Genomic DNA, 9,688 nt, shown 5'->3' with positions numbered 1-9,688 from the left:
ATCATAAACCAGTACAAGGAAAACTCCTGCCCCAGGGACACACCAGAGCACCCTCAAAATTCCTCCCTTGGCGTGGTGTCCTGCACCTGTAGTCCCAGCTACTCAGGAAGCTGAGGCAGGAGGATTGCTTGAGCCCAGGGGTTCAAGTCCAGCCTCGGCAACAATAGTGAGAGCCCATCTCTTAAAAAAAAAAAAAAATCCTCCCTACTCCCTGCAGCTGCTCCCGGACAGGGTAATCCAGACCTGCTGTAACAACCCTCACCATTAATACCTATCTGATACTTCTGAGCACTGGATAACTATAGCATGTTCTCAAAATTCCTGGGTTTGGCCTAGGTAATGATAAGCCTTCTACAAGTGAAGAATTGTCACTTCACATCACTCCCCATCAAATGAACTGCTAAACTATCCTTTGCTCAATTAACTCCGCTTCACAATTTATTGTAAGAAAAAATGGTTCAGTGTGACTTCCTCTGGGCCTTTCAGTAATCATAGCTATTGTTATTAACAATTATGGGCCCAGCCCCAGGCTTCTAGGACTTTCAACTTTTCCCAGTTGGAACAAAACAATCTTGCACATTTTCTACTTGATGGAGAGAACCTATTGTTATTTGTTTGTATGTTACGCAGACTTACACTTTCCTGAGGTTTCATGTTTTGAATTCTGGAAACAAGTTTTGTGGGTTTTTCTCCCTCACATATCCAGTGTACTATTGCCCAATCTTTCTGGTGACAATCACAAGTATATGTAATTTTTCTGTGATCCGCCAATGGACTGCTGGGCGTGTGGTAAGGAGCAGAGGCAGGAAGATGTTTTGTTGGGGCAGGGAGTACAGGTGTGCTGACAGAAAAGGGAAATAAAGGTGGGTATCCCTTATCCAAAATGTTTGGGACCAGAGGTGTTTAAGATTTCAAATTTTTCAGATTTTGGAATACGCACACATACATAATGAGATATCTTGGGGATGGGACCTACGTCTAAACACAAGATTCATATACGTTTCCTGTACACCTTATACACATAGACGGAACGTAATTTAAAATAATCTTTTTAATAATTTTGTACATGAAACAAAGTTTGTGTTAAGGTTTGTGTGTGCTGTGGAATTTTCGACCTGTGGTGTCATGTTGGTGCTCAAACAGTTCTGGATTTTGGAACATTTTGGATTTCATATTTTTGCATTAGGAATATTCAACCTGTATTGAAGGGGTATCAGGCAGCCCAGTGACTGGCAGAGAGTGGGGCTGAGGTGCTAAGAATGGGACACAGAGACCAAATGTGAAAGTGACTAAAAAAATTCACATCGGTGTTCACACATTAAGAGCTTCATATTATCAACACTGATATCTATTTCACATCCTTAATGCAGTGATTTCTAGCCCAGTGCCCTTTTACTCTTAACGTAATGCCTGGTGAAATATTAGCCACTTACCTTTTTTGGTTCTGTTTTCATGGGAAAAAATTTTGTTCCCAGTGTGAATGTTTTCTTCTTAATACTTCTCTGTGGTTTATAATTTTTTTACAGTGACATTTCATTTTTGTAAGAAACATAAAGCTAAAAAAAACAATGTTAATTTAAAAAAATCAAGGTTGGAAAGAGAAGAGACTTAGAATGAGGCTAGTTGCTTATGTTTGCTATCCCATCCCCACCCTAAGCTTTCAAAACCCTCTGAGAGAAAAGCCTGGTTAAAACACCACCACAACACACCCTACCTATTCCTTTACACAGCACCATTTAATGTATTAAAGAACAGCTTTTTTTAAAACTCAAAATAGGAACTTCACAGTCTCTTTAGAACAATACATTTAATACATTCACAAGATTTCAAAGGAGAAACATACATTATTCATGCTACAGGTTTTCAGTCTTCCTTGGACAACACAAAAAACCACAGTACTCGAACTGCATGTTTGAACAAGAGGAACATGAAATCTCATTTTGACAAAAACAGGCTAAAAAAAAAATAAATAAAACCAATTTGAAACTGCTCCAGCATCAGCTGCCTTCCTTAAATCCCCTACCCTGCCCTACTCTGGGACTCACACAGCTGCCTTCCTCTCTAGCACACGAAACTCTCTGCTTCTGCAGTTCTTCTCTGTCCAACATGTCAACAAAAATTGTATATTTTAGAGATGTGTCACTGAATAACTACTATAACATGCTTTAAAAAAAAGCCACCTTATTTCTTAAATGTTGAAAGAGGGGGCTAGGATTAGGTGAAATTTATTTTTACATTCATCCATTCATTTATGCATGTGTACCTCAGCTTGAAGATTAGGGGAAATTTAAAAGGTAGTAGGAAAACAGGAGAGCTATGTTTCATTCACTTCACTCTGGTTTTAGAGCATAGGAATTGTGCCCAAAGGTCAGGATAAGGAATTAAAGACTCCAAGAAATACCCCAAGTATTAATTATAAATGGAAGACTATGCTATTGAAGAGCTTAAGATAACATGGAAAAATATTTAAGTTATAAACTTACATGAAAAAGTAGGATACAAAACTATATACAATATGATCTCAACTATGTAAAAACCAATCAAAATATGCTCTAAGAAAAGCTAAAGGAAAATAGTTCAAAATGTCAATAGTGGTTATATTTAAGTAGTGTATCTACAGTGATCTTTTTTCTTCCTTTTACTTTTGTGTCTTTCCCAAATTTTTGTCTACTGGGCAGCTTTTTTAAAAAAAGATTATTAATTATAAAAGACTAAATCTAATAAAAGTATTGAATTTGAGTTAATGAATTTAAGTCCAACCTATTAAGGAAGGATCTATACATTTATAAAACTATAAAAAAAAATTCCAGGCTACTCCATGAATCCCCTGTTAGGAGTAGCTCAGCAGAGATTGAAGGGCTTCAGCTAGGTGAAAGATGTCACCAGATCCTGCCTGATGAAAAATGCTGAACCAATTGGAAATGTCATAGATTTACAAAAAGGAGTAGAAATACCCACAGTTGGCAAAAACTTATTTACAGTATAGTTGCTCATTAATACTAGAATTAAACATGAGGATTTTCTCCTATTTTCTGGGCAGATGTCAAGTTACAAAAATGCTTTTAACACAATAACTGTAGAAAACCAATCCTAGTTTAGAAACAGAAATAAAATAGAACTGCAACAATAGTGGAATGAGAATAGCACTCAATTTAGAAAATTATAAAACGCACTTTCTATAAAAATGATTCCCTTTAAGACATTTGTTTACTGTACACACTTTGAAGCCTCCTCCCTCCCTCCCAACAAAAAAAGAGACAAAACCTCCAAGCACTTTCTACCAAAGCATCCACTGGTTTGTTCATCTAACAAACACTAACTGAAGGCTCATAATGTGCTAGGCACTGGGGTCTCAAAGAGGAGAAAGACTTGTCCCTGCCTCGAGAAAGACTCAGTCTTCCCCAAGCAGGAGGCAGACACATCACCAACCACAATATGTCAATTAAAAGCAGATACCACTGCTTTCTTATAATTAAAGGATATGCTGCAATTCTTACTGAATGACTTATACAAAGATCCTTACACAGAAAATTTCCTGACTTACTAGGAGGCAAAAATACAACTACTTTCTTCTGATAAATACTTTCTAGAAAGGGCAGGCATTAAGTAACACTTTTGTGATGTTTGCCCCTAAACATCACAATGCCTAGTGAAGTCAGTTAACTTTCTTTTTAAGCAATGGAGCATATTTTACTCCAAGAATGAGACATTTTGAAACAGAGAGTAAGTGACCCGTCCTATATCCAGATCAAGACTTATCAGTACCATCAAAAGTTGAGATGTAGTAGCACAAATTTCAATTAAAATCTTCCATTTCCTCTCCCATCCGTTGATTTTCAATGTGCTCCTGTGTCAGCCGCTCCAGGTCTTTCCGCACATTTGGGTGGTCTTCCAGATCTTCATAGAGTGATCTGACGATGTCCAGTCTCCTATAATTCTCAGGCTTGACTAGGCTTCGGACAACCTGTAGGCATCGCTCTTTCAGGGTATACACTGTAAGGGCAGAAAATCAAATATTCAGGGGCAGACTAACATCTTGGGACAAGGGCTGAGCAAGAGGTTTTACGAAGCATGGCAATTACCTTTACTACATATGGATCTCAATTCAGTGGGAAAAAAAAAGTACATGCATGTGTTGTGGCAGTGTATTATGCTGATGGACACCTCGAAGAATTCATATCCTTGTGTAGTAACTTCCTCTTGAAATGGGCTGGGCCTAGGATTTGCTTTAACTAACTGAATGTAGATGAAGCGACACTGGCAATTCTGGGCCTAACCCTTAAGAAGGCCTGGTAACTTCTGCTTTGACACTCTTGGGAGCCCTGAGCTACCCCGCTGGAGAGACTACACAAAGAGGGACAGGCCCAGACCCCAGCCAACCTGCCAGCAGAAGGCAGCCACACCAGTGACCACCAGTCAGCAGAATAATCACATAGCTGAGTGCAGCCTAGACTGCAGAATTATGAACAAATGGTTGTTGTTAATTTTGGGGTGGCTGTCACACGGTAATGGATAACCAAAACATTGTATAATTGGGTTTTGAGGCAACGAAATTCTTATTTTAAACTCACTGGGAATTTACTCTTTTAGGGTATTCTATAAGACAAAGTTTCCCAAATTTAACTTATTAATGCTCTATTTTGTATACTCACTTCCTTAAAACAGTATCTATATTATATACATATTAGTTTGAACCCTATGAAGCCACAGGTATTTGGTTTTCTTCCCCACAAAAACATCAGTTTCTTAGGGTTCAACTTAATAAAATCATTTGAGCTTTAAACAAATAGCGAACTATGATGCTAATGTTCAATTTGGTGATTTTTATTTTTTAAACTCTCATTGGCACTGTGAGCTTGACTGGATTAAATTAAAAATTTAACATTAGAAGTCAACAACAAATAAGCCATATCATCTCACGCTGTGTATCTTGTTCTCCTGACTCCAGGGCACGATTCTGCTCTAAGGCCAGAGAATCAAAAGGCATTCATATTTCTACAATTATACAGAATTAATCTATGGTGTGATACTTTAATTTAGCCCTTCTCTTAAGAGCCCAAAGTGGTTTTGAGACACCACAACATCTTTGTTCAATATAGAACATACAGATAAATTACTTCCACTTTATTTATGGTAGAGGATAGGACACAGAAGGGTTGGATACCTTCCCCAGCATCAAGCAAAAATTGGTAAGAACTGGGCTCCTTCAAGTGGCCTATCCTCTACTTACTACAACAAACAACCTTATCTTTTTAAAAAGTTAAGATTGAACATCAGTACCTGGCAGTGTGATGTTAGCAAAAATAGGCTGTCCATCAACATTGAGAGATGGCACAAATAATTCAGTTTGGTTAACCAGAAGCCCATCGTATGTCCCTGCATCTCTGAAGAGCCAAAGGTGACCTGTTAAGACAAGCAGAGGCTGTTAAGAAGCCATACTGGTCTGAGTCAGGGCACCTATTTTCTCTGTTTCCCCTGACCTATGTGAAATGCTTGCTTCTCACTCTGCTTAAATATCGTACAAAGCCCTCAAATAACATTGTCTCATTCAAACCTCACAAGAGAAGACAGGTCTGAAGAAGGCAAGTGACTTCCTCAAGGCAACAGAGATACTAAGCAAAAGAGCATGTACTTGAGGCTCTAAGTCCTGCGTCCTTTCTGCTGTGGTGGAAAAGTAAAGCCTAGGTAAAGCACGTGTCTGCAAATCACACCAAGCACTGCAAATTATAAGGAACAAGGCCACCGACTCCTTAAAGCTGCTTCTCAAAAACCAGAAGATACAAAAACAGCATGTTGAAAGAGGCCACACAGAAAAGGGTACATTATGTATGAACAGGCAAAACTAACCTACAGTGTGAAAATTCAGAACAGTGGTTGGCTCTGGGAGGAGGAGGACTGAGTGGGAAGGGGTAGGAGGGGGCTTATTAGGGTAATGGACATGTTCTAATCTACAACTTGATCTAGGTATTGCTACAATTGCCAAAACTCATCAAACCCTAAGATCTGTGTAAATTATTCCTAAATTTTAAAAACAAGTACATCACATACGAAATAGTGGGGGAAGGAGGCAAACCCCCAGGTCTAAGATTCTGTTTAAGGAGGAAGTTGTCTCAGAATAAATATAGCACTTGCTGCTGGGGCATAAATTTACTTGATGATTTGGTAGGAAAACTTAAGAAATGCAAACTGGTAATTTTTTAATTGTGGTAAAATATACATAAAATTTTAACCATTTTTAACACAGTTTATTGCATGAAGGAGTTACACTAGTCCAAGTTAAAAGCATACCCCAAATGTTACATTATACAAGCTGTGAGGTTTTTAAACTTGTGACAAGGGACAGAGGGGAAATTCTACTCATTGCAAGGAAATCCTCACTTTAGTTTCAGTGAGCCACAAGCACTTAAAACCCATGAACCTTCAGCTGATTGTCCTTAGCCTGTCCAGTTTCTACAAGGAACTGGCATAGGTTCTTGCACTGGTCACCCTGTCACCGAATTACTTCTCCATATTCCGTATGCTCAATTACAGTATCATTGCAGGCAAATTTCTTCTTAAACACCTTCACTAATTTCTTTTTATCGTAATCATCAGCGATCCCTTGGACAGTAGTAAGGGTCTTTCTGCCGTTTCTCTGTTGAATTCTTATACGGATATAATCCTCAATGGCAACAGGAAGGTCATCGTCCTTACTTGCATCAGCAGAGGTTTCAAGAGAGTAGAGGTTCTGGATAGCAGACCATTCCCTTTCCTGGGTGAAAACGGGCGGCAGAAGGCAGCGCCAGCGGGAGAAGGTAGGCAGCGGGGACGGAGCATCGGGAGAGGGGAACTTAAAGGGGAGGCTGCTGAGTCCTCAGCAGCGGCTCAGTGACTGCACTAATCATTTTTTAAATTCAATTTTTTATATAGAGATGGAGTTTGCTATATTGCCCAGGCTGCTATGAACTCCTGGCCTCAAACCATCCTCCTGCTCTGCCTCCCAAGTGCTAGGATTATAGGCCAGAGCCACCGCGCCTGGCCCCTAACCATTTTTAAGTGTACAACTCAGTGGCATTAAGTACATTCACATGGTAAATAATTTAAAAAAAAAAATTTTTTTTTTTTGGAGACAGGGTCTCGCTTTTGTTCCCCAGGCTAGTGTGGGGTGGCGTCATTGTAGCTCACTGCAACCTCACACTATTGGGCTCAAGTGATTCTCCCGCCTCAGCCTCCCGGATAGCTGTGACTACTTCTCCCGCCTCAGCTTCCCTCAGTCTCCCCAGTAGCTGGGACTACGAGTGCGTGCCACCATACCAGCTAATTTTTCTATTTTTTGTATAGACGGAGTCTCGCTCTTGCTCAGACGGGTCTCGAACTCCTGACCTCAAGCGATTCTCCCACCTTCGTCTTCCAGAGTGGTAGAATTACAGGTGTGAGCCACCACACCCCCCCAAAAAAAATTTTTTTTAGATTAAATCAAGCACAGATAAATATTTAAGTAGAATACAAAATTCATACAATTTCCCAGGGACTACAGAACCGTTGATCCTGTAAGAATTGTGTCCTTCCTCATCTGACACTAGAAGTTTGATGTAAAAGTTTGAGAAGCATTAGTTTATTAAGTATACCACCCTCACGGAAGAAAACATCCATCAGGATCCTCACAGGATGGTTGTAAAAATTAAGCGGGACTAGGACTACTTTTTTTTTTTTTTTTTTTTTTTGTTGAGACAGAGTCTCACTTTGTTGCCCAGGCTAGAGTGAGTGCCGTGGCGTCAGCTTAGCTCACAGCAACCTCAAACTCCTGAGCTCAAGCGATCCTACTGCCTCAGCCTCCCGAGTAGCTGGGACTACAGGCATGCGCCACTATGCCCGGCTAATTTTTTCTATATAGATTTTTAGGTGTCCATATAATGTCTTTCTATTTTTTAGTAGAGACGGGGTCTCGCTCAGGCTGGTCTCAAACTCCTGACCTTGAGCAATCCACCCGCCTCGGCCTCCCAGAGTGCTAGGATTACAGGCGTGAGCCACCTTGCCCGGCCTAGGACTACTTTTCTGCTGAAGATTACTGCCTCCACCTTAGGTAAAGCCTAGTTATGCCTCACGTGGGTTTTGGCAACAGCTACCTAACTGCTTCCTCGCCAGTAGTTTTCCCCCTCTAAATGGCCTTGCAACCTGGGTGAGCTTTTCAGTACATAAATGTGACAGTGTCATTTCCCTGTTTAAAAACTTATCAATGACTCCATTTCGCTAGGGGTAAAATCACCTTTTGAGTTTCCTCTCTCAAGGCTCTAGCCAGATCAACATTTCTATGGTCCCGGTCTAGAATTCTCAACTGCTATCTTGGGTTGGCTAGCTCCTACTCATCCTGCACCCTTTCTTATCTGGGAAGCTCTCCTTAACTGAAACCAGACAACCTCACTGTTGCAGCAATCATGACACTGGCTGCTTCTTGTCTGTGTATGAATTTGTCTGTCTTTCCAACCGGATTGTGTCCTCCGTGAAGGCAGGGACTCCGACCCTACACGGAATTGGCCACTGGGGTCCTCAGGACTGGACAGACGGGCATTAGGGATGGAGCACATCTTTTAGGGATAAATACACATGGAAAGGGCGGAAAAGCTAATTTCAAATGCAAATTATTCAGTCTTATAAAGAAAAATGCTCTGCCACTTACTAGCAGCGTCACCTTGGATCTGTCACAACCTCCCAGGGGCCTCAGTTCCTCATCCGTAAAATGGGAATAGTAACAATAATACCACCTGCTTTTCGGGATGGTGGAGGAGATTCAAGGAGATGGTGCTATCGTTACTGTTGAGATCAGGCTTAGAGCCCTGGGCACCGCGCTCAGCACTGGCACCGACGAGCGCCCACAGCACCCCAGGACAAAGCGGGCGGCGTGGCCGGGCCCCGTACCTCGGTAGCTGTGGATGCGGCGGCCAGTGCCCGGCGGCAGCGTCGGGTAGGGCTGCGGCTCGCCGTCAAAGTTGAGCCACACCGGCAGCACGACGCGCGGGCTACGGTTGCAAAAGATGACCTGGGAGGGCTCGCGCGAGTTTACAGAGCGCAGCACCGGCCGCGGCCGCCCGGCCTCCATCTCCTCCTCGGCGCCCGACTCCTCCGGGTCGGACTCCGGGCCAGACTCCTCGGCGCCCGATTCCTCGTGACCGTACTCTTCAGGGCCGTACTCTTCGGCGCCGGCTTCCTCGGCGCCCGCCTCGGCCTCTTCTCCGTGCCCCGCCTTCCGGGGCATTACTTCTGCAGCCTAGACTACAAGGGCCTGGTTGCCCCGGGGGATTCGCGAGCCGGACGTAGGGTGGGGCGGGGCGTGCGTGCGTGCGCGCGCGCTCCCGGGCAGGCCTGCGTACTCTTTTCGCGCGCTCTTGGTGGGGGACGGACTACACACTTGCAGAAATGGCCTCCTGGAGATTCTGCGCGTGCGCATTAGGAACTTCCGGCCACGTGCCAGAACCGGGGCGGGGCGAACTCGTCAGTGTATTTTCACTATACATTTGGTTTTTTTCCCTGTGAGATTTTGACAGATTTTCCTTAGCTTCATTCATTCTCTTAAGACGTTCATGGTTTTTTCCCCTACCACCTGCGCTATTACTTATTTAAAAATTTCCTAACTAATCAAATTTGTACACTTTGGGTCACAAAATTAAAAATGTACCCCAGTTACCCAGAAAGAGTCCCTGGAGGCAATACG

General features: G+C 42.4%; 1 protein-coding gene and 1 pseudogene across 2 annotated transcripts; both read right to left on the bottom strand.

Annotated features, from left to right (window-relative positions):
• Positions 1–2,981: 2,981 nt before the first annotated feature.
• Positions 2,982–9,300, bottom strand: VHL (von Hippel-Lindau tumor suppressor). 2 transcript variants are annotated; one of them, XM_069476134.1, is made up of 3 exons: positions 8,896–9,300; positions 5,281–5,403; positions 2,982–3,993 (listed from the first exon to the last, which is right to left on the bottom strand). In XM_069476134.1, the coding sequence occupies exons 1-3, from the start codon at positions 9,230–9,232 to the stop codon at positions 3,797–3,799; spliced, it is 657 nt and encodes a 218-aa protein (XP_069332235.1). In that variant the 5' UTR covers positions 9,233–9,300; the 3' UTR covers positions 2,982–3,796. The 2 variants fall into 2 exon arrangements, with proteins under 2 accessions (XP_069332235.1, XP_069332236.1); XM_069476135.1 differs by lacking the exon at positions 5,281–5,403.
• On the bottom strand, positions 6,404–8,564 carry LOC138387828 (eukaryotic translation initiation factor 1 pseudogene; annotated as a pseudogene).
• Positions 9,301–9,688: the final 388 nt, after the last annotated feature.

This window comes from Eulemur rufifrons, chromosome 7, assembly GCF_041146395.1.
Source record: "Eulemur rufifrons isolate Redbay chromosome 7, OSU_ERuf_1, whole genome shotgun sequence".
NCBI lineage: Eukaryota > Metazoa > Chordata > Mammalia > Primates > Lemuridae > Eulemur > Eulemur rufifrons.
This window is presented reverse-complemented; position numbering and strand designations above follow the sequence as displayed.